The 25,691-nt window shown below is 35.7% G+C and overlaps 1 protein-coding gene across 3 annotated transcripts in view; it reads right to left on the bottom strand.

Moving 5' to 3' along the window:
* Window positions 1–254: 254 nt before the first annotated feature.
* Window positions 255–25,691, bottom strand: part of FAM19A1 (family with sequence similarity 19 (chemokine (C-C motif)-like), member A1) — a 455,940-nt gene continuing 430,503 nt past the window's right edge. For 2 of the 3 annotated variants that reach the window (XM_004675992.1, XM_012720292.1), the window contains exons 4-5: window positions 9,352–9,476; window positions 2,519–3,630 (exon numbers count right to left, since the gene is read on the bottom strand). In XM_004675992.1, the coding sequence (XP_004676049.1) occupies window positions 3,613–3,630; window positions 9,352–9,476 (143 nt within the window). In that variant the 3' untranslated portion in view covers window positions 2,519–3,612. Of the gene's footprint in view, window positions 3,631–9,351; window positions 9,477–25,691 lie in introns of all 3 variants that reach the window. The other variant, XM_012720293.1, reaches the window with a different exon arrangement.

Here is a 25,691-nt window from a genome sequence, read left to right on the forward strand (position 1 = left end):
TATGGTTGGGTGCTGGATTTCATTTTTAGTAACTGGCTATTAATGTTTAAGAAATGTAAACTGGTTACCAAAATAAATAATTGAGAGTCTAACATTTTTTTGAAAGGACAGCTATCTAAATAAACAAATGAAAGCAACTTGTGAATATAGAGCAACATCTACTGATATGCCTGAGATATTTTATAAGAATAACAAAATCCTGGCCTATTTAAACTAAAACAACTAAATCAAAAAAAAAAAAAAAAAGGCAGGAGTTGTGTGTCTGTGTGTGTGTGTGTAATCAGTGGCTTCCTCTTTAATTTACTTTGCAGTGTGAACATGATTCTGTTTCATCACTATTGTATCATGCCCATGACTGCTAGGGAATCAGATTCTGTCACTCCTGCCACTAACCACAAGCCCCCATGGTGCCTACCCCACTGTTCTCCCATATTTTTAAATGTGAGAAAGGTTGAGCCCTAGAATTATCCAGACACTAAATCTTTTATTTTGAAGGCAGACAGCTCACATAAAGAGACATGACACATTTCTTTGTCAACCAAACCCTAACAGATTTTCAAATGGGAATGTCACACTTAATTAAAAGAGAAATTGGTATTCTGACATTTAACCTTCTAGGAAGGAGTGTCTATGCTATATAGGTGAAAAATATGTGGATCTCCTCATATAAACAATTTTTATGTCCTCCATAACTTACTATAACAGTGACAATGGCAAGGTGGTATAATATACTGCACTATAAAATCACTATATTGCTTTGTGAATGTTACACTGAGTTTGATCAGAAAAAAATGTTGGATTGTGTGTTGGTAAAAACATTCTTCACCATTCTATAATGGAAAAAAGCCAAGTTGTAAAACTTCTATATATTCTTGCCAAGTCTATTGATAGATAAATTTAATTATACAAAAAACACCAGCAAATGAGCTTTACCTTAGTTGAAAATCTTGTCTTGTGAAACAAGACATTTTCATTTTCACTTAGAGAAGGGCTCTGGATGAAACTTTTCATTTTCTCTAATTATAACCTTACTTATCATACTTAATGCACAAGTTCAAAATCAATATTAGTCATACTATGATGAGCTTTTTATTATCATAAATAAGTGATATAAGTGTTTAAAATATAAATCTTAAGATTCAATAGGCAGATGGCAGCTACTGAATTCTCTAAACTGATATAAGTTAAATTTAAAGTCAAATAAGGGACATGGATAATCCAAATGGAATTTGATGACATGTAAAAATATTTATACAATTTTACTGATTTCTGCCTGATTCTGATATGGCCTAACCCTGCCCCTATTTCTTCCTCCAGGTCTTTCCATGCGAGGATGTTGCCTTAAGTAACTAATAAGAAATGGACTAACAGACCTGACTTTTAGATCAGCTCCTTTGTTGACTTACTGAGTCTAGCTTTAGATTAGGAAAAGCTGTGAGTGCCACACATTATGAATTATGAGTGTACATTTGTGAGATCACAAAAAAGAGTGTGTTTTTGCTTGTTACTGAATTTTCATTCAGGATCCAGACTTTTGAAAAGGTATTCCAGGAAACACTAATCCTATAGAAACAGCCACATAATTAGGGAATTTTGGAGAATAAAAATGTTCATAGAATTCTTAATGGGAATGATCTCATTTTAGTTCATTTCATTTAAGAATGTTTGGAGAGCTGACATAAAGTTCACATTCTGGTTCTCTTGCAAAACTGAAGCTGAGACAGCATGGTGAATATATTCACATGCAGAAATATTTTCTATAGCTTCTCAGTAGGCAGGGTACAGGCTCTCCATTAGTCAAGTAACCACCCAAAATGCTGAATTCACTCTGGGAGCTGCTTGCATGGCTTCCCCTTTCTGGTCTTCCTTGAAGACAGGGCACACTTGTTGAGGTATTAAAGGGCTTGGAATTGCCTCAGTATTATTTCTATTTAGTTTGTTTAAATGTTATTTTCCCCCACATTTTGCCATTTACAGATATAGATAACAGTTTGGGTTTTTTGATTTCAGTTTTTACCTCATGAAGTTCAATTTCTAACATCTTACTTAGTGCATGGATGTAGGTGATAAATCCAAGAAATTCTGATTTGCTATTCTCTATTTTATGCAATCTTCTGGCAAATATGTGTGAGTACTTGGGAAGCCCAGGTTCTGCAATGAGGATTCCATTTCCATTTCTAAATACTCTATATGCATTCATGGTGTAGAATCAATCTAGATTGCTAGAGTGTCTGCACATTTAATTAGATTCAGACTGTATTGGTAGATATGAAGAAACCTCTGGATCTTACCTGAGGTCAAGTATTGAAAAGTCCAAACTAGAGAGCCAGTGTGCTGCTGGTCTAATAAGAGAACCTCACAATTTGCATTCCAGGGAAAAGGCTTTGGGAAAAAAAGCAGATACAGCCACAATATAATGGGGTAAGTATATATGGCTCACAAGGAACGTCTGTGTGGGGTGTTCTTGGGATTTGCCTAAAAGGAATAGTATCAAATAAAAAAAGACAAATAGGTTTATAAAGAAGTTATTTACCACTTTTAATAGGGCTGTCCAACATTTGCTCACATAGATCATTCTGAAACCTAATTGCTTTAATGCTGTCCTATCTCACCAGAAGAGATCTGAATCCTTTTGAAAAAAGCAAATCAACATAGGAAAAGTGTCATGATAAGACTTGTTGCTACAACACTATGTACTTAACGATGCCAGACTTTTGGATTTAATCTGAGGATATTTCCGCAGTCTAGGACAGCTATACAAAGCCTTGAGACATTGTATTTACAGGACTAATTAATACAGGGGTCCATATCTACCTTAACTCTGCCAGAGTCTTAACAGCATGATGGAGCAACTCCCTCAAGAATCCTCATTTTCTTATCTGTGGAAAAGCTAGTATTTCTAAAAATATTTTCCTGGAAGAGGTTAGAACGGTTATTATATATCAATTGAATATAAAGTATGATTATGTAAGCCAAGCTTGCATGCTAATATTGCAGAGGGTAGAAAGCAATAAAACGGATGATGTGCTTCCTTGAACCATCTGGTAGAAACAGAAGGAAGCTCTTGAGTCAGTATTGTTCTGATGCCTCAGATTCCAGGAGTCCACCTGTCGCCGGCCTTCCAGTGTCAGGGTCAAGTTGATCTCTCAAAAGGGCACACGTCTTCCTTGCTGATAGAAAAAGAAATGATAGCAAAACCAAACCAAACATCCAAAATTCAGAGGTACACCAGCCGCATCAAACTGTGGTACTGTCCATTTCTTGAAGAGAATATATAATATTTCAAAATATTATATATATACATATATTTTTTCAAATGGTACAAAGTAACTATAGATCCAAATTAGAAGACAGTTGATGATTCCTTGTCCTCCCGAAAATTTTTGTGGAGAAAATCCTTTTATTTCCATGGTGCTGCCAAAAATTCTGGGTCATATTCCTATAGGATACTTCAGGACATATGGTAAAAGCACTGTGATTATCTGGTAACCAGTCAAAGTGCAAATAAGACATCCATTTGGCTTGTAATGTGTAAGGTGTTTTGAATTCTTAAAATGTATTTTCTGCAGAGTTGGTTTTTCTTTACTACTATAACCAGTGCCAGTGCTTCTGTTAGGTTCTTGGGTGAATCTGAAACCAAAGAAAGAAAGAAAAATTTCAGAGAGAAAGGAGCAAAGTGAAGGCACAAAGACAAGTGAGTAGGCAGGAAAAGAGATCCAAAGTCAGAAATATTAAAGTCTGGAGCGACAGTTTACAGCACAGTGATAGACCACTGGGGTTTTGCTATTATTATTATTTTTTAAATCAATTCATTAAATTAATCTTGCCACAACCAAGGAGCTGAACTCATGGGGTCACATCTGACTTGGGCTGATTTCACAAGCAGTCACCTATGTAGATGCACAGATTTCTGTGTTTCACAGGGCCTCACACTTGCCTTAGTGACCTGTTGTCACTCTCTTGAGATGACTAGTGACTTTTGAATAAGGAAGCTCATGTTTTCATTTCGCAATGTCCCTTGCAAATAAGGGAGTCAGTCCTGTGTCTGATGAGAATTTATCAATTTGACCTGTTTTCAAGATGTGGTTGGGTAGCAGTTGGTGAAGTCATTGCCAAAATGAGACCACATTTGTTTAGGAACATAGGAGAACTTTCGAAGGTGAGGAATTCTTCCATAAAACAATATATAATGATTAAGGGCAGTCAGATGTGTACATCTACAAACTATAGATGCCATTTAATCCATTTGACTATGGTTTCAAAAAAATGGTAATTTTAAAAAGGATGTATGTATAGAGCATCACTGGTTCAGACTACAAGTGATAATTCTAATAGAGTTCAATCTCTACTTTAGATTTTAAGACATAAGGCATATTTCTTCCTCATCTCTCAATTTGTTCTATCATAGAAATTGAGTGTATGGGTGGGAGTCTATTCAAAGCTTTCAGGGTTTGGTAGGAACAGTAATAAAAATCTTCTTTCAAAAGTTAGTTGGGCCAGGCTGTATGAGAAATCTTCACACATTTATTTTTATGTAATCTATTCTTAAACAACAGATTCTTCCAACTTTTGGATTCCTACATTCCAGTGGTATTTATTATCTTCTGTTCTCACCATCTTCTTTTCCACCAAAAGAAGGGCGAAAATGACACTTGAAAAACTGAATTGAAACTGTCCTTTTGAGTTTTCTAAAAACATCCCCAATGTGTTATCCACTCTTGGGCCCTGTCCTCCAGGGAGATAAGGCTCAATTATGTCCACTGCCATATTCCTAAAACCTGTATCCCTGAATCATTTATGGAATAAGAAAATGACCAAATTTATTTGAACCTAAAAGGCAATTGTGACAGCACAAACCGGTTTTTAATATAGTCTTCAAATCACCTTCTCTTTGTCTCTCAAATTGCACTAGAGATTAGGATTGCAAAGGCTTTCAGAAAATTTCAGACTGGACCTGGTAGAATTTTGAAGACGCTGGAATATGTCAAAGCTGGTATTTTACCCTTTTCATAATATTTTAAAAATTAATATGATTGGAATAGTAGTTGAGAAATGCAAACTGAGAATCACTGGCAGGAGAACTGGCAGAGGAGGATGTGGGCAAATGCATGTGGCCAATGTGGACCAATCACATAAAGCACTAATTAGACAAGATGGCTTGTAGTGAGCTGTGCAATCTGAGGTGCTAACTTGCCCTTCAAGAGAATGAAACTTTTTATAAAGCAAAAGAAGCCAAGAAGAGATTTAGTAAGGCTTATAGTGTATATTTCCTGTATATATGAGAAAGAGCCATCATCCCTGAGTATAACACCACATGGTTCCCTTCTTGCTTAACAAGTTCAAAGGAGGTTGGGGGGAAGAAAAGGGAATTCCAATTTGGTTCTTTACCACAAAGGCACAATGAACAAAGGTATGCAGACTTAGGTTCTGCCTTCTCCATAGAAAAGATATAAGGAGATTAGGTCTTTCCACTATAGTGGAGAAAATGCTCTTACAGAGAAAAGTTTACATGTAAACATCTTTTGCAAAAGCAACCTCCACACAGCTTTCAGACCCCTGCTATAAAATCAATCTTTTGTCAAAGACATATTTTGGAGTGGCCGATATTTGCTCCCGTACAGTCTCAACTTTGGCATTTCTCAGGAAATTTAGGCAATAAAACTTGACAACATTGCACTTAACTGTTGATTCTCCCACTCATCTAAGAAACAGTCACATATAATCCAAAGTCATTTGTTATTTCCTCAGGCATTAAGCCAGTTTATGTTCTGCTACTTAAATCTGTTAAGTTTTCTTTTCAAGTAGGTTTGATTTTCTCCACATCTCTGCCCATTATTCTTCCTATCTCCAAACAGCAAATGAGCACCTTTTACTTGTGAATAATTATACCAGTCAAGCAACTTATTTTCTCTAGATTAAAGTCTGTTTTTCTACATTAACCCCCTGTTCTTGAACACACAGGTTACACGTGTCCTGAATTTCACATGTATGTTTTAGATATATTAATTTCATGAAATATATCTTTAGATTGGTTAGCTTTGCCACTAATTACCAAAAGAGAGATTTAATCAAACAATTAAAGCAATGATAAAGCAAGACAGAATTAAAAACTAGCCCATAAACTTTACTCAGATGTACTGAGCATCTCCCCAGGAAGGTGACTGTCACCTATACTATTTTATTCAAGGCTGAGTTTAAAGACCTGCATGTGGATAACTCTTTCCCTATGGAGTCACAATCAGAAAAGTCACTTTTCCTAGGATATATTCCAATTCTCCTGAAAGGAAAGTCTTTGGTTAAGGCTATCTTTTTTTTTTTTTTAAATATAAATATAATAGTTTATTTTTACATCATTTTGTACATTTTTTTTTTCCATCTCAATTGTAATCCCCATGGGTTTCCCTTCACCGAGAAGGCTGCCTTTTCTGTCTGTGGGTTCAAATGTCACCCAGATCAAATTTCTGCTGGTTTTCCTTCATGTTGTTGTTTCCCTGGCTAGCTTACATTCTGGGTTATATGGTCCTGTAAATAGAACACTGGATTTCTATTCTCCACCATCCTTAAAAAAGGAATACCATTAAAAATTTAAATTAGTGCACACTTCAAAGTATCTTTTGTTTATCTACACTTCAAAGAATGCTGAGAGAATTTTGGCTTAGGATGATTATTTGGAAAGTAAGCCATGTAATCAATAGATTTTGAAAAAAAAAGCAAAACTAACCTATACAGGAGGGAGAAAAGAAGGCCCAGAATCTTCTTTGCAAATAGCTTTACACTGAAATTACTTTTAAATCACAGTATGAAGGAAATGCTCAGTTGCTATTAACAATCTAAGTATGGTTTTTGTTTTTTTTTTTTTCCTTGAGAGCACTCTCTTTGAAACAATCTTATACATAAGAACAAAAGAGACGATTTTCTTTTTTCCCCTTTCACTTTCATAAGAACTTGAAACACTTTTTTTTATCCTGAAGATTACTGCTTAGATAAGGCCAGAATAATGAACACATATGACTCAAAATTAAAATACATCTGTGAACTAAGCTCTTTTAAAACTTAAAACTGCTATAGTCAATTTGAGTGTGTAGACTTATTTCTATTCTAATGGGGTAAATGCATAGGGCCTATCAGAATGATTAACATAAAACCTATGTTTAGGGCATATGATCTAAGAGTAGGTGTTGGAAAAACTATACATACTGGAAAAGTATGTATCATCTAGACATAATTGGTGGCCTCTGTGTTTCAAAGTGTTTATTTCATTGTGAATTTCTCAGTAAAGAAGAGAGAAATGTAAGTCAGTAGTAGTGTCTGAGTCCTCTCAAGGATTCAAAAGCACAGCTTTTTCTAGTGTCTTGTTTTTCCTTCTCTAAAGACAGACCTGAGGATTCTTGCTTGACTGATGTGCTGCTCACAGGGCTGTAGAACCGAGTGTTGTTCCTCGCTTGAAATGGATGCATGCATCACAACAGGTACATCCTCTGCTTTCAAACAGACTACAAGGGTGATTTATTTCTCTTGTACACTCAACTGTCTGGGTTGAATTTAGCCCACCCAGGGTGGTAGCAAACCGTGTTCTCTAGCTTCTATTACCTAATCAGATTCTGCACGGCTCTGATGCTCTGTTGCAGAAACAGGATGTATTTACAACATGCCTGGGGGTTTGAAAGTATATTCCTCAGAGGATGAATACAGGGGTTACATAGGTCACAAATGCAGAAATGAATAATTTCTGGGGTTTATTTGTTTGTTTATAGTCTACCTTCCAAAGAGCCTCCTAATTGGTACTCTTAGAATCCATACTTTTAAATCCTGAAATCATTTGACCTATAGTTGTGACTCTTCATTTGAGTTTCAAGTCTGGAGGCACGTGAGAGCAGGGTTTCACTTCAGTAAAGGGTGATCAGTTATCATTTAGAATAAAGATAGAGATTTGGCAGAAAAATCTATCAGTGTATTTTAAAACAATGGTGATGGGATTTCATTTATACTGGCCATAATTCAGAGTTGTTTATCACTAGCTCGTGAGGGCATCTTCAAATTTTTTGGTAAAATCACCCTCAAGCAGAATATAACTAAAGGGAAATCAGAAATCCACATTTCACCAGCTAATTAAGATGGTTTCTGGAAGCAAGTGGCATGAACTAGGCTAATTTCTGAATACTCTCTTCTGAAGGTGTTTCATTAAAATGAAATACGATAATCCATGCTGAGCTTCTTAGGTGCATGCAAATGCAAGTTAACAAGCTAGGATGGTTCAGGAATCCCTCCTGGCCACAGGCCGAGGAGTAGTATATCCTTTCACTGTTCAATATGATCAATACAGTCAACTGAATTTGACACACACAGTCTCCATTTACATATCTATATGAAAAATGTTTTATAAGGTGTTTATTACATAACATTACTTTTGTTTCTGCATCACAAAGTTGCAAGGATCAGTTTTCTATTTTGAAAAGATAATGCTGAGATGAAAGAGTAGGTTAAAATCACAATAGAGTGGTAGGAATCATTCTCTTTTAAATTTGGAAGACAATGCATGCAGCATACTAAGAGTTGAAGCTGATGGCATCAGCTTCAAAAATTACCCAACATATTAAAATACATATCCACAAAACACGGCTGATATTCACACGGTAAACATCCACATGGCCATGCTGCTTGTTAAAATACTGAAGTATTTCCGTACTGAAGAGTAAGTCTTATGTGCCTCAACCATCCTGCCTCTTACCACCTTTATACCTTGGAAACCTACCTAAGACCCACATTCTAAAAGATCAACAGCTACTCTAGCTGGACTACTCCACCCTGCACCACAACGCCCATCCTAATGGGCTGGGCATCTTAATGTATAGGTTGCTATACAGTTTGAAGACAACTGCAGAGAAATAAAGGAATGCTTATTTTTATCACAGAAATTTTTTGCTTCTTTGTATATTATCTAAATATTCCTTAATGAATCTTTAGAAAATGATTCTGAAATACAGATCTTTTCAGCAAGCCATGTGCTTAATTAGACAAAAGTCTTATTTTTTATTGTTGGTTCTCAGCAAAATAATTGTTAGCTGAAATATCCAAGTAAGTATCTTCCAGCTCCTCTTCCTTTTGGCTATAGCCACCTTGCTTTATTTATGGGTAAGTGACAGAAACATTAAGCTGCTCAATATGGAAAAGAAAATTTCAATCTCCAACTTTTTGTTGATGGATGGAGACTGATCTGAATGGCTAACAATATTTTCCCTCAAGGAAAGTCTATTTTCCTGTTCCAAGCCTCTGTGGGTGCTGTTTGTATAACACAAAGGTAAATAGCACAATTTGTAGCAAGCAGGAGATATTGGAAATAAATGAACTTACTCTTGTGGTCTTAATTTTATTCCCTGTCGCGCACATCCATCCGGAATTATCAGGGAGTGTCTTACATTCTTCTCCCTCTAGACAAGGCTCCATCTCACACCACCATTTCCCAATCACTATGGAGGCTGTGCAAAAAACAGGAAACAAGTGTGTTTGCAAATTGTCCAAATAACCTGGGCACTGGTGTTTTTTCCTCAGTGGATGTTAATGCTCTCTGAAACACTAGGTTTTCTTTAAAACTTCCAGGACTGGTAAAGAATATTTTATTAAGAATAGTAAGATATAATTTATGTCACAATACATACATGAATATGCTGTCTAATTTCATCAAGCAGCATTTTGTCTAAAATCTCCTTGAAAGGAAAAAACATGAAATTTGAGCTTATTTTTACAATAAAATTGTATTGATTTGTCATTGTTTTAAAATACTATGTAAATTTTGGGAGTACAACTTCATACCACATTATGTGTATATACCTCATTGCATCCAGCCACAATTCTAGAGTCATCACAATATCAAATCAGCCCCCTACAATTTTTTTCTAAGAAATAAGTTATTTTAGTTGCATTTTGTCAGTTTGTTTGCTTTACTTGTTATATTCTACATAGGAGTACCAGAAACCATCTGGTAATTGCCCTTCACTTTCTGATTTACTTCACTTAACATCATTACTACAAGTTCCATCCATGCTGTTGCAAAAGGCAAAATTTTATTTTTTGCTAGCCAAAAATTTTATTTTTTGGACTTTTTGGAGGATACTTTTATGTTGTTAGTTTTGTATGTAAAGGGCTTTGTGCTGTTTCTTTTCAGGGATGAGGACAAAAATGTTCTAAATGTGCTAAATGTTCTTCAGAATGACTGAATTATTCTTTTCAGAAAGGCCAGTTCATCCACTCAGGATTAAGGTTTATCACTCAGCCTAGGGTTTTTAGAAGTTTCAAAGGTCTACCAAAAGAAAAAAATATATATAAGTTGAAAGTACAAAATACAACCTATATAAAAAAAAAATCAGGAGCAAAAATTAATGAACATATTTGTTGGAAGTCAAAAGTATATTTGATGTGCTCTGTGATATGATGAAGTTGAGCCACTGATAAAATGGCCCTACTTTTCAGGGGGATACCAAGGATGACAGCAGGAAGCTGGCACTGAATTTAGTAGATATATTTACAGTACACACTATTTTGATAATGAGACTTTACAAAACTAGTGACTAGGTTTACTCAACACAAATCAAGAAGCGCCACATCTGAATGCCTTGAATGACAAATTATTTCTGTACCAGGCATCAGTCACTCCTTAGGACCCTCTAGGCATAAGTTTTCCACAAACTTATGGCTCTGCTAATCAAAATCTTGAACTTATTTGCAAATGCTTCTTGTGTGATTCACTTAGCTTTGTGGTTTTCACACTAGATCAGGAATCCAGTTTTCTCAATCCCTTATTTTCCCGAAGAGGAGCCAACACTATGCTCCACTCTCACAACACCGAAGACAAAGAATGACATGTCTGAGTGCTACAGAGATTTAATATCACTGTGGAATGGAGTAAAGAAACAAGAACAAGTTAAAATTCTCTCTTCCTACATTGTTCACTAGATTTAGGTTGCTAGTTCACTAGGTTAGCTTGCTAACTTAAAAGCATACTGGTTCAAATCTCTGGATTCATTCTTTTCCCTCTTTAGAACCTAGGGTTCCTCAGTCTTGACTCTTGTTATGCAGGATCATATAACAAAAATCATGTCTACTCTATTATGTTGTCAATTTAAGGTGGTTTTGAAGGATGATTTTGCCTATATTTAATTTATACTTTATATGTGGACCAAAAATGAACTCTGAGCGAATAGGGGAAGCAAATATAGGAAGTAAACTCATGTAAATAGTTCTGTCCATATGGAAGAAACTAAGATTTTGATAAAATACAGTGTAATAATGGGAGATACAAATATTTTAACTGTTCAAAGCAGTGATGACAGTTTTGCTTTTTTTTTTTTTTTTGAAGTTGCAGGGCTCTGTCTTAGTACATGGAATAGGGGAAGATTCTAGTCTTAGGCCAAAAAGGCCTGACTTATATGAGTATGCAGGAGAAAAATGAACCTCAGTCACTGTTGATGAGAATATAAATTAGTCCAGTTCCTATGCAAAACAGAATGGACATTTATCAAAATACCATAAAATAGACTTATCATATGATCCAGCAATCACCTAAATATCTCTTAAGTATCTAATCAATGACTGCAAAAACAATAAGTGAAAAGCATTGATGCATTTTAATTTTTGCTGTAACACTGTTTACAGTAACCAAGTTATGGAAACAACCTAAGTGCTTAATTACAGATGAATGAATAAAGAAGTCCTGACATCAGCCATAAAAATGATGAAATTTGGGCCCTTCCTGGTGGCACAATGGGTTGAAGTGAAGCACTATGAAGCTATCCCAGCTACTGAAGCATGAGTTCAATTCCCAACCAGGGAGCTGACCCACATGGTGTGGTAGACCTCTCCTGACCCACCCACTGCTCCCCTCAGCAGTGCATCTCAATCTACCTAATCTGCTCCCTACTCTGTCTCTGGTGAATCTTCTCACCCATCACCCATCCCCAAACCCCACACCTCTGATCCATACCTCAGTTCTGTATGTATAAATAAATAAATCTTTGAAAAAAAAAAGATGAAATTTTGCCCTTCATGACAAGCTGGATGGAACTGAGTGGGACTGTGCTAAGTGAAGTTAAGTCACTTACTAAGTGAAGTAAGTAAGAAGAAGAAAGATAGATACCAGATGATTTGACTCTTATGAGGAGTACAGAGAAACAAAACCAATAAATTGAGCAAAACAAATATTAGAAATCTCACTGAAGAACTGAAGCTACCAGAGAAAGAGAGGAAGGGATGGAGGATAGAGGTGCAGTATGGTAGAGGATTATAGGTACCTTGGTTATGGGTGTGGTCTAGTGATATGCATCTGAAGAAGTGTGAATCTATACCTCTGAATCATATACAGTGTTGTAAACCTATGGTACCTCAATGCAAAAAATAGGTGACAATATTAAATAAGAGAAACATCTATTTTGGCAGTGAGATAAGCATATGTAGTGTTGGAAGAGAATAAAAAGTTGCAAAAATTCTGGTAACACAGAAGTCAGAGCTTGGCAATGTTTGTGGAGAGCTGACAGTCTGAAGCTCCCTTTTGGTTAGAGCTCAGTCAGGTGCAGGCTGCTTACATGTGCAATCCATGTACCTTTAAAGTTCACCTAACAGTTCAATATTGATGCCCTGAATAGTACAGACCATCAAAAATGGGAATGCTTTGACTTTCCCAACTATCCTTGATCCAGCATTTTGTCGCTCTTTTTTTTTTTTTTTTTTCACAGAAGCACAAAGTTGAGTAACTGCCAGGAAGGTCAGGATTTAGTGTGTTGTCTCCTTTTAGGGGATCCTGTTCTACCTTCTCCTTTGGGTTGGCCCCTACTTACTTAAGCTGACCTACTTTGTTACAGGCTGACAAAGCATTTTCTTCTTTCTTTTAAGCATTAGAATCTCCTAAATGAACACGTAGACAGTTGGGAAAAGCATATATCATAAAACCCACATATCTCTTAATTCAAGGTTGTAAAGATCCACTGGCTCATAGGGAAAAAGAAAAGACTTTCTAAGGATAAAAATGTTCCAGACCTGCCTGTACTCTCTAAAAATTCATCTTACAGTTGCCTCGCTTAAACAGAGTTTGATGGTTTAGCACTTCCCTCTATCTCATTAGAATTTAGTTCATTCTTCCCATATTGCTTTCCTAAAGATGTCATTGAACTGATCTCTTTCTGATTTCTGTATTACATGGTCATCTTCATATATATTACATCTTATCATAGGTCAAATTGCTGCCTGCAGTACTAATTTTTTTCATAAACATGTATTTGCTACAATATCATTTTAAAAAATTGACAAAAAGAAGATTTTAAAATTGTTTTCTCATCTCCCAAGCTAGAAACTATCTAAATCCTTTAGATTATTGGAAGAGGAATGATCGATTAGATTCATAAATGAGCAAATACTAATTCCTTTTAACTGTTTTTAAGTGTTGTTAGGGAAACAGTTATAACAAGAAAGACTTACACAAATAAATTTTAGATATCTTAACAGTCAATGCAATGATCAGAATAAAAAACATTTTTCAATGTTTTATATGTTTCTGTGCTAGGCACTTTAACTGTATTATGTCAATATTCAAGCAATACTACAAAATGGGTATTATTGTAAACCCATATTAAAAATGAAAAGACTGAAGCCCAAGAGGTTAACTTTCCCAACCTCCTACAGGTAACAAAGGCAGGAATTAACACTACAATCAAGGCCTACTTCGCCACCAAATTCACAATTTTCATCATTAAAGTGTCAATGTATTCTAGTTTTATTTTCAGGACTCATAGAGCTCTAAAAAAGCATGAACTGGCTGCTGAGAAAATGAATTTTTCCTACTCTATTATAATTGAGAATAAATTTTATTAGTGAAAATAAATTTTATGACATCACAAACCACTGCATAAACAAAGACATCTAGTTTATCATAAAACTAACTTAACAAAAATAATTTGGGCAAGAGACAGTTTATCATATCCCTAGTTCGAGCTACCCATTGCTTGATCTTATTACTCCCAACATTTCAGTAGAGTTTCCCCCTAGTGAACAGTATTAGAAGCCATGAGGAAATTGTAAAGTGGATACGTAACTGCCATAAGGACATTTTGTACACTAGAAGAATGGAGTTAATTAAATATCAACTGTAAAAGCCAACTCTCTCTTCTCTGTGATAGTTATGAAAGAAGATGAAAGGTGGCTTTGAAAGGTCCCTTTTAACCCTGGGCTTGTGGAATTCACTCTTCCTAAATGTGCCCTGTTGAGGAAAATATCTGATCTTCAACTTTTTAAAGAATGTTCATCTTTCCTTGAGAGAGTCTTAAAATCAGTAAAGTCACTTTAATTATGACTCTTGATTTCACTCTTATACCAGGTCATATTGCTTAGAACAAAAGAAAGGCTGTAAAAGGACAATCAATCCATCTGTCAGGGATAAAAACCCAAACAGAGCTGAAATACTTTCTTGATTGGTACCCATTTTGATATATTTTTCCACTAGAACAACATACTAATAAGTAATAAGGTTAAAGAATACAGGAAACACACATTATGTCATCTAAGGACAGTGCTCCTTCCCCATTTTTTAGTACCAAGTCCACAAATGTTCATTAAGCTCTTTCTGTAGTGAAAGCATTACCTGCTTACTGAGAGTGATCAAAAAATGAATCTGACATCATCCCTGCCCTCAGAGCTCACAATTTTAGTCAGGTTTCTCATTATGGGTGCTATGGCATCTTGGCGAGAATTATGGTAAGGAGTGTAAATGAGCGAAGTGCTTCTCCAGCAGTAAATATGCTACTTGCTTGAAGAGCAAGTTCACACTAGGGACACAGCCCTAATAAGAATGAGGAAGGTTTGAAAGCAAGGAGCTTGGATTTATTTATTTATTTATTTTTGAAGGAATGGCAAGTCCGTGAAGATTTTAGATGCTGTGTCAAAGAGAAGACATGATTACAGGGCTATCTGAATTTGGCAGTGATGTGTAAGTTGGAAGAAGGAAGACAGAAGCAGTTGAAATGCCACTTAAGTAGAGCTGCAGTTAAAAAGAGAAAGAATAAAGTTTTGAGTTGGGGTACCTATCTAGAATTATGAAAGAGAGTAGAAATGAAAGGATTGTTAGTAATCACCGAGGAAACAAATGGCCAGTCATTCAACTACATCACATTTAATTCTAACAACACTGGTCTCTATTAGCTCACATACCTTCCTACTGATCAAGCATGCAGTGAATTCTTGGAGGGCAGGGATCATGTGGTACTAATCTTTGAATGGCATATAGAGTGCAAAACTATTTGGAATGGTGAATGAATGATTGAGTAAATAAATATGTGAAACAGAAGAGAAAGAAAAGCAAAGGATTGTGGGGATTATATGAGAAAATCCATTCAAAGCACTTAGCAGAGTATTTGGAATTCAGTAAATAATCATTAAATATTAACTGTTCTCATAACCATTGGTGTCATTATTTTTATACCCAAAGGGAAAAAAAATCAACTCCAAAACAGAAAATGCAACTCTACAAAATTAGAGAGTAGACCATTCTTCTTCGATATTATACCGAAACTCTTAGCTTGCTTTTGTGACTTACGAGAGTTTGAGCATAAATTAAATGATTGAACATATGATTGCATTCTTGTTCCCAGAAGTAGGTTATAAGTACATCAATCATAACAAATTTCCAGGCTCGTTTTTGTGCAAAGTGTCATGCAATTTAAAGTAATGACTGGAACTTCATTAGAGAAATGGGACAGTTCTTCTGGCCCCTCTCTGCACAGGTTCCTGGAACAGCTGTTACAGTGTTCTTCAAAAGACTGGCGGCCACTCCCTGTGTGTTACTGTCTTTATTAAAGCAGACAGAAAACTACAGGCATTGCATACTCTAGCCTGTAGTCATTCCAAAGTTGCTCTTTCCTGTGTGCCTACACTAAGTGTAGAATCTGGTTTGGAGGTATTATGTAAAGGGTAAGATTCTAAACTCATGGGTATATGATAGTGAGACCTCGGTTTGAATATTAACTCTACCTCTTACTAGTAGTATGGCTTCAGGAAATTCTTTAGTTCAAACTTCAGGTTCCTGAGTTATAAATGGAACTAATAAAAATCACAACTGGCTATAATGAATTTTATTTGAGGTAAAGTAATTCCTATAATGCTTTATAAACTTTATATGTCATACATGGCAATTAGGATTATTTATCCATGCTGGCAAACATCAAGTTAGCTTCATAAAAGAGTTAGTGTCTTTTCTTTAATGGAAGTTTATATTGATTATAGAATATGTAGAGTTGATCCTTGAACAATATGGATGTTAAAAATGTACATATTACTGTTGACTCCCCCAAAACTTAACTATAGTTTTCCATTGATACCCACAGGAGACTGGTTTCCAAATACCCTCCCATTATTTGCAGTTGATTGAATTGGAGGATTCATCAAGAAACTGCAGCTAGGAAAAAAAAAAAAAATCAACGTATACCAGAAGGAGTAGAGGAAGGGAGCAGTAAATTGGGTAAAAGCATCAATTGTATGGTGAAGAATGAAATTGGATTTTTAGTGGCCCAGTGGCAAATAACATCTGTTATATGTAGAGGTTGATATATGATGCACACTTGAAGCCTGTATAATGTCATAAGCCAAGGTTAGTTACTTCAGTAAAAAATTAGACAAAAAGAAAAACATTCATATGTAATGTGAACCACGCCGTTCAATCAAGCCTGTGCTGTTTAACATTTAGTTATATTGATAGTTACTGTTTACGGTATTTGCTTGCAATATCTACCTATATTTCAAGGGCATATGTAATAAATAGCTGATGATTTGATTAGCATTGCTTTTCAACAAATTACATTGTAATACTTTTAAAATTTAAGCAGTTTTATCTTGGTGAGGATGTGAGTGTAGAGAGAGACATGAGCCATATTTACAAAAAGATGACACGTGTAGCACAAATTCCTCAAGTGGCAGTTTTTCTGGAAGATGTTTGAAGACAAAGGCTTCAATCATAAAAGTCTCCCTTTTCACTGCCATTATATTTAAAGTCAGAGACTCTTAAGGAACTGGAAAGGCTATGAAAGCTCGTCCTCAGAGGTTTAAGCTATGAAACAACTAATAAGCAGCTGAGAAGCCTTTCTGAGCAATGGGGGGTGCTCACAGGCTGTGTAATCAGTGATGCAAACACCAAGTGGTCCAAAGGCCTTGGGTTTGACACACAGGACTCTGTGGAGGAAACGGATGCATCCATGAATGTAAGGCCACACAAGGTGAATCCAAGAGTTGTGGAACCCAACAAGGCTGTGTCAAGAGAAGCTTCTCAAAGACCCAGTGCCCACTTAACTGTGAAAAAGAATTTTGTTGGTGGTTTAAAGAAGACATTAAGAAGTAACACCTAGGAGATTATTTTGAGTAGTATGGGGAAATTTATGTGATCAAACTTGTTACTGATCAAAGCATTGACAAGAAGGAGGCTTTGTTTTTGTAATTTTTGATGACCATCATTCTGTGAGATGAAGTTGTCAGTAAGCAATACATACTGTGAGTGAATACAACTGTGAAGCAAGGAATCCCCAATTCAAGCAAGTGATGGCTAGTCCTTCATCCAGCCAAAGAAGTAAAGTAGTTATGGAAATTTTGGTGGTGGCTGTGGGTGGAATGACATCTTTGGTCATGGGGGGAACTTCAGTGGTTGAGTGGCTTTGGTGGCAGCCAGGATGATGGTGGACAAGGTGACACTGGAATGGCTATAATGGATGTCGTAATGATGGAAGCAGTTTTGGAGGTGGTGGAAGCTACAATGATTTTGGCAATTACACAATGAGTCTTCAGAAAGTAGGCTCTTGAAAGGGGGAACACTGGAAGAAGATGCTCTGGCCCCTATGGTGGGCCAGTAAAAAGCCCTAAGTGATGGATCCTGGCAGGACCCTGGAGGGGCCCCAGTGAAAAGGCTAGATAGTAGGCCCCAGAAGCAGTGGAGGGGCCTCCCCAATACACACAGATGCAGCAGATATCAGCAGAACTCAGCAGAAACAACAGCAGGGATTGGTCTCTGCTGGTTATAGCTCTTGGGTCAGTGAGCCAGAGGGAAACTGATAGAACTGATGGAAGAGACAGTCAATGAATTTCCTGTCAACCTTTCAGTGGAATTCTTAATAAATGAACAATCAAGACTAAAATTTCTATTGAACCACAAAAGACCCAAAGTAATCTCAACATAAAAGATGTGGGATGGAGGTATTATGCTCTCAGAGTTCCAAGAACACTACAAGTTTATAGGAATCAAAACAGTACAGTCTTTGAGTTAGAATGGACACACTGACTGATGGTGTAGAACTGAGCCCAGAAAAAATCGAAACTATAATGAAGGAGCCAAGAATACATAAAGGAGAAAAGAAAATTTCTTTGAAAAAGGCATGGGAAATAATGAACAGCCACATGCAGAAAAATAACTTACATTCAAAAATAAACTCAAAGTCAGTTAGACTTGGATATAAGATTGGAATGCAAAATTTTATAAAATAAAATATGAAAATCTTCCATGACACTGTCTTCAGGGATGTCTTTGCCTCCAGTATAAGGAAAACAAAGGAAAAACAAACAAATGAGCCTACATCAAACCTAAAAGCTTCTACATCGCATAAATACATTATCATGACAGCAGAAAGATGTCCTAACAAATGGGACAGATATTTGTAAATCATACAGCCAACAAGGGGCTATATACATGATCTGCAAATAATAGCTCTTAACAAAAAGAAAACAAGGAACCCAATTATGAAAGGGCATTAGAGTTTGGTAGATACTTCTCCAAAAGAGATATGCAGATGGCACTTGAAAAAATGATTAACATCACTTGGCATTTATCTAAAGAATAAAAAAAACTAATTTGAAGGGACATATTCATTTTTATGTGCATTAACATTATTTATGATAGCCAAATTATGGCAACAATGTAAGTGTGCAATAGTAGATGTGCAGAAAGAAAATATTTGGTATACATGCACAATGGAATATTACTCAGCTGTGTAAAGAGAGGAAACCTTGCCATATGTGGTTACACTTACTTGGTTAATCATGGGTGGGCTGGAGGGAATTGAGCTAAATAAAATGAGTCAGAAGTAGAGGGACCGATACTGGATGATTTCACTCATGTGGAATATAGAAACAAACAGAAAACAAGGAATAGACTACACAGACTAAACCAAAACAAATTCTATAAATATGACTACGGAATTGAGGATAAGGGTGAGGTTAAGAACAATGGGGCAAAGTGGCTCACTGGTCTCTGGTAAAGCACTAAAAGGGTACTTTTGGTGGGTGGTGTGTGACATACATTTGAAGAGTTATAAACCTACTCCCCTAAATCATATATAGCGTTTTAAACCAATGTTACTTCAAAAAAAAAAAAAGTACTACTATTACTGGGGGAAAAAAAAAAAGAAGTATTAACTGCCCAATTGGCAATAGAGTTGCTGTAGTGAACTCCGGGTTAAACCTTTGAGCCTGTGTTTAAAATTGGAGCCGTGATATCACCTGTACTGTACACATGTCATACAGATGAAGTAAAGCACAGTACATTCTTTGCATAATATAAAATAAAATGTGCTGCATAAAGATCATCTATCTGATGCCATCCTGGGATGCTACCCCAATAGCCTAATAGGAATGAACTTAGAATTCCTTCAAGGTGATGCCAGGTTTTATTTGAAATTTATAACCTGCTTGGGTGGGGAAGCTGAGTTTTCAAAAGTCTTATTATAACTGAATTGACAAGTACTGTATTGTGACTTGAAGTTCATCATTGAAAGTGTCACACAAGCAGAATCATAAATTTTATTTGGTTACTAATGACTGCTGACACATCCTATAAAATATTTCTAAATTAACTTATGGATCCAGCTAAAATTACAAATAGGAATGAAGCTGTGTATGATCCATTATCATGTGTATTCAATTTTATATCTTTCTGAAGAGAGTTACCTTTCATTCATCTAAAAATTGCTAATTCCCAGACAAGACATTAAAAAAGGACACAGGCTATATCCTAAAAAGGCATACAGCATCTTCTGGTAGATATACATTAAATATAATGACTAGATAATACATTTTGACAAATTGTGATATGCAAAATGATATAATGACCGATAAAGAAAACTAATAAGTGGATTTGATTTAGAGTGCTAGAGTTATAGCAGTAAAAGAAATCATCATTGATGAAGTAATCTAATAACTAAGTCATCAAAAAATATATTAACAACATGAAGTAGAAAGTTAATTTCACATGAAGTTTAAAATAATATATAAATCATAAAGAAAGTTTTGACTTTTAATGGACAAGAATAGTCTTAAGTCCTTTGAAAAAATTGTCTGGTCTTGTCAGGGATCACTTCAGAGACTTTGCCAGGTCAAGGGAGCGCAATGGATTAGTGGGGCTTTGTCATGGGAGAGCTATGATAACTACATCTCAGGGGGAAATATTATATTGTCAAAATATTAGCGAAGATATAAAACAATGGTACTGCATTAGTTAAAACATATAAATTAAAAAAAGAATGTAGAAAATATGGAATTACCAGTTTAAAAAAACATAACATTAGAAACATAAACATTTCTCCACACCTATATAAAAGTAAATCATCATTATTTTAACTCCTGCATTAAATACCATGACACAGCTGTATATAATTTAACAAATTTCTTATTATTGGAAATTCAACTTGTCTTTTTTTTTTTTTTTGCTTGATTGGTTGCTATTAGAGAGAATAAAAATATGAAAACCACTACACATTCAACTCTGCAATTGTATTTATTTTCCCAACATGGACTACAAGCAGTGAAATTTCTGTGTCAAAGGGCTAGTTTGCACTGTGTTAGATATTCAGATAAAAGTATAGATATTAATCACAAAACTGTCTTCCAGAAAAATTGCTACTGCCTACCAAATACCCAGGTCTCTACATAGTCTCATAATACTGGTTAGAATTCTTAATAACTTTTACAAAGCATGGTTTTTACATGTCTCTGGGGGGTACAGAAATATACTTCTCTGCTAGCTAGGGAACACAGCTGTCAGCCAGGCTTCATGTACCATCCTGACACACCACTGAGTAGGCCTAAAATATCAATAAAAATTTGGTATCTTGGCCCTCCCTGGCGGCGCAGCGGGTTAAAGCACCGCACTGAGAAGCTAAAGCCACTTCCGCATGAGATCGATTCCCGCCTGCCCCGGAGGTGACCACATGGGTGGCAGACCTCTCCTGACCTGCCCGCTGCTCCCCTCAGCTGTGTACTTCGTCGATCTGCCTGTTCTGCTCCCCACTCTGTCTCTGGTGAAGCCTCTCACTGCCCTGAGCCTCTGGCCTGTACCCCAGTCCTGTATGCATAAATAAATAAATCTTAAAAAAAAAACAACTGGTATCTTTGTAAATAATTCTTCCTCAAAGAAATTCAACTAAGAGGGCTAGACAAAATGAGGAGAGAATCAAAAAGTATAATGAAGACACTATGTCAAACAAAACAAAATGAAAATACCCTAAAACTCCATATTAGATTCCTTAGTGTAAATTATTATTTCTGGAGATCCTTAATGAATGGAATTTTCCTATTGCATGAACATATCTTTGCATTAGCCAACTCAGTGTGGAGACACTTGCTGCTTCAGAGTAGAAAACACATTTACGTTTGTCCCTCTGGAGTTCTGTATGAATTGGAGCAATATAAATTTGTTCCATTTATATCCATGGCAACAAGTGGGGAGGAGACTCAGCTGCACGTGGGTAAGTATAGAGAATTCCAAATGGCTCTGTATTTTATTTTATTTTAAAAAAAAATAATAGTTTTTACATCATTTTGTGCATTGCTCTATCTCAGCTATAATCCCCGTGGGCTGCCCATCACCAAACCACCCATGTGCCATCACCATAGTCCAGTGTGGCTCTGTATTTTAAATCAAAGTGAAAATCAGATTTCAAAAATGACATTTACACATAACTTTTAAATCACATGAACAGCTATATAAATTTTGAGTGCCAGCTCTCTGGCTTCCTACAAATTTAGAAATGGCTCCTTGGAGGAATATATTTTCACACAAATATTTTCACAGTTTGAAAAAGTACTTTACGAGGTTATGATTAGATTCCATAATGTAGCTTTTACTCATTGCTACAGGTTTATCATGATTACATCACTTCCATTAGGTACCTTTCCTCCTTGTACATTACAGTTCCTCCTTGCTCTTTACAGTTATTGATATATTCAAACATCACTTTTGGATTTGTTTTCAAACAACATTCTTGACTTCAAGTTCCTTTGCAAAACGAGTGTTCGTAACCTTGTCAGTAATGGGAAACTTGTACACTGATTATAAGGTCTTTATTTCAAATTTGCACCCACTATAAAAGACTGATATAAATAAAATTTAAATAGAAAACACATTTCAGATGCCAGCAGTAGGAAAGACTTTGTGAGCCTAATGAAAATATATCAATTTTTCTCTACTTTATTCAATAAATTGTGAGACGTTTTCTAAGTGGATTAGATTAAAGGAAAGTTCAAACTCCTACTGAGATTCTCTTGGTGCTGATGGAGACTTTAGATAAGAGAGAAAAAAACCGGCAGGAAACATCTCTTTAGGCCCTGTCAGATCTATACAAATTGATACCAAGTCGGGTAGAACTGCCTCTAACCCTGAATTCATCTACAGCCTTCGAGGCCTAATCCTGGGGAATTGAATAAGACACACGGTTTCTCTTATTTTATTAGGATGTTACCATGGGTGAGTGAATTACAACAGAGAACATAGAACTCTTGGGAGGGTTGAAGCCTGTAGCTCTCAGAGCTGTATGTAGATGCTTGGCCTGTCTCATAGGTGTTTATTGAAATAAGAGAATGAGATGCTACAATGCTATTACATTTATACTGTCCTGGGGGAGAATTTAAAGCCTTCATGTTTATCAAAACTAATTTAATTACAGAAAATCATAACCTAACTTTTATGGAAAGGTGAAATGTGAATAGCGCACTGGTGGATCTAATGTTATCTCTGTGTGTGTGTGTTTCGAATTACAAAATAATTTGATAACTGGCTATTTTTATAATTTGGCAAGAACTGCTCAAACTCTCTTTGGCATATGCCTTTGTTCACAACCCCTTTAGAAGAAAGTAGCAATCAACAGCTTTTCCCCCCCTCCCACACAATACCACACAGCTAGCGTGTCTATTTGTGGAATTGTCTGTATGGTGTGGAAGAGTTTAACTTTACTTATCAGAAAATATTTAGTTCTCTCCATTCTATGATTAGAAGCACTTGATATAAGAAGTCTGAGCTACACAAAAGCATGGTAGAGTTTCACATAGGAGTTTGAAGGTAGATTGGGATGCAAAGAAATTCATAAGGTTCTTATTTTTAAATATTGCAAGTAAAATATTTAAAGTTTTAATAATAACACTTTTTTTTAAAAAAAAGAAACAATCTTTAGAAACAGCCAAAATACACAGGAAAAGAAAACTCTCAATACTAGTACTTTAAAACTTATTTTTGTTCATGTCAGTGGTCTCAGGCAAGTTGAATTTCAAAAGATGTTGGCTAGCAATGTAAATGCAATAACTTCTCAAATGCATCTATTTGCAGAATGTTTCAGAATCAAAGCTAAATTGCTTGGAGCCACTTTTTATCCTTCTGGCCAAACTGAAAAGCTGAAAATCTAGCTAACCTGGAAGCTGGATGCATGCTTCCCAAAGTTAAACAGTAAAACTTAGAAGTTCAGAATTCTACTTCCCAATCTGAATGTTGAGTATCTCAGAGGGAGGTATCAAGGGCTGTGGTAATTTGAAAAACTTCTTTTAATAGTAATAGTGATTTAATAATATTGATTAATATTCAATTTTTGTATTTATTATCTCTTTATGTCAGATGATTCTAATATTCCATTTTCCAAGTGTAGTAATGGCCATTGATTCCTCTGATCTCTTAATGTCCATCCCCTTGTCCCTTTGTATTGTGAGTTCTCTAAACAAGAAGTGGCATTTATTTTCCCAGTCCTTCTCTCTGAGACCCTTCTGGAATAATTAGCCTGCCCATCATCAGACGTGTAACAAGCCTTCCTAGACCTCAGCTTCACAAAGTGACTCCTGGTCTGGGCCTCATTCTTCCCATTACCTGTCTTTAAATTTATATGACAACTACTAACTGAGGGAAAGTTCAGGAAAATTGCTGCAATGCTAGCAAATCACGTCATTGAACCAATGATAACAACCAGTACCTTTGAATTTCTTGTCATACAAAGGCAATCAACTCATTTTATGTAAGCTACTGTAGTTGGACATTCTGGTACTTGCTGCCTAACACAATCCTAGGTAAAATTGAAGCCACTCAATATTGTGAACTGACTAAACGAATGAATAAAACTCCAGGTGTTTTATTTCATTAAAGTCATATCACCACATTTCTATCATTGGGCACTAAATATTCACAATGACTGAAGATGATTTCTTTTTTGTTTGCCTTCAAATTCAGAAATTCAGTTGACCTATCAACATTCCTGAGAGTGGCTTTCTGTTCTTATTTTGTGTCTCTCCACTTTGCATGCACAATCAAACCATTCTTTGCAACATACCAGCTGTAGAAGATGCAGAATTGGCATAGCTGTATGTAAATTAGGCATTTTCCTGGAACACATCAATGTCAGTAGCAATGTTGAGTTTTCTTAATTACAATCCAGATATGCTCACAATGGAGTAATACTAACTGTTATGGTCCAGAGAAGCTAAATTCAATTTTACTAAATGATTAAGATTCATTTGGATGTCTCTGGCACTAGTTGAGCAAGAGGAGAAAAGCTCTCATGCTGAAGTATTTTCTGAGGTTTGCTGTAGCACAGAAACAAAACTGGAAGAGGATTGAGAGTCAGCCATTAAAGGAAAAGCTAAAAAATAAACTAAAGAGAACTAAACTAAACTAAACTAAAGAGAAAAACTTCTAATATTTACTTATTGTTGATTTTAGATAACTTCCCTTCTACTTACAGCAGGATGAAATCATCTCCACCTGAGTCTGAGCCACAAAGTCTGAAAATCTTTTTGAAATTATGATTTTGGGAGCAGAAAGAATTAAAGAAAATTTTTCTATACACTGAGTTTTTAAGTTGGCCTTAGCTCAAGTGTCAACCTCATAAACCGTTTTCATTTTGCTTTCTGAGATGACAACTTTTCTCAAACAAACAAACAAAACAATCGCCTGTGCATCCTGGCTTAACATGAAATTCTGAGTAAAGACATAAAATCTTTGTGCTATAGATTTTGTTAGGTCATAAGAGTTTCTCTGTACAGTACGATTACTTTGCTCCAACATTATTTCCTTCCACTATAAATTACATTATGCAGCCTATCTTTTTCCATTCAGAAAGATGAATCATGACAATGTGTAAATCCATACTATGCACATATTACCGAAGTGAATCATGCTCTGGCAGGGTAGCCGGGACATGGATATAAAACCATGAAGCAATCATCAGTAATCAATTTAGTCCCATCCTAGACTAGTTTTGACCAAGAAGTTCAACATCTTAAAACACACAGACACATGTATCAACTCATATTATTTGGTAATGGAAAAATAATTATCGATAATAAAAAAATTAAGTTTAGTCTTATCTGTATTCATTGCCTAAGTTGTTGCTATGTTCACATCCAAACAGAAGACATTATAAGCAAAA

This window comes from Condylura cristata, unplaced genomic scaffold (genome assembly GCF_000260355.1).
Source record: "Condylura cristata isolate star-nosed mole 26May11 unplaced genomic scaffold, ConCri1.0 scaffold00004, whole genome shotgun sequence".
Classification (NCBI taxonomy): Eukaryota; Metazoa; Chordata; class Mammalia; order Eulipotyphla; family Talpidae; genus Condylura; species Condylura cristata.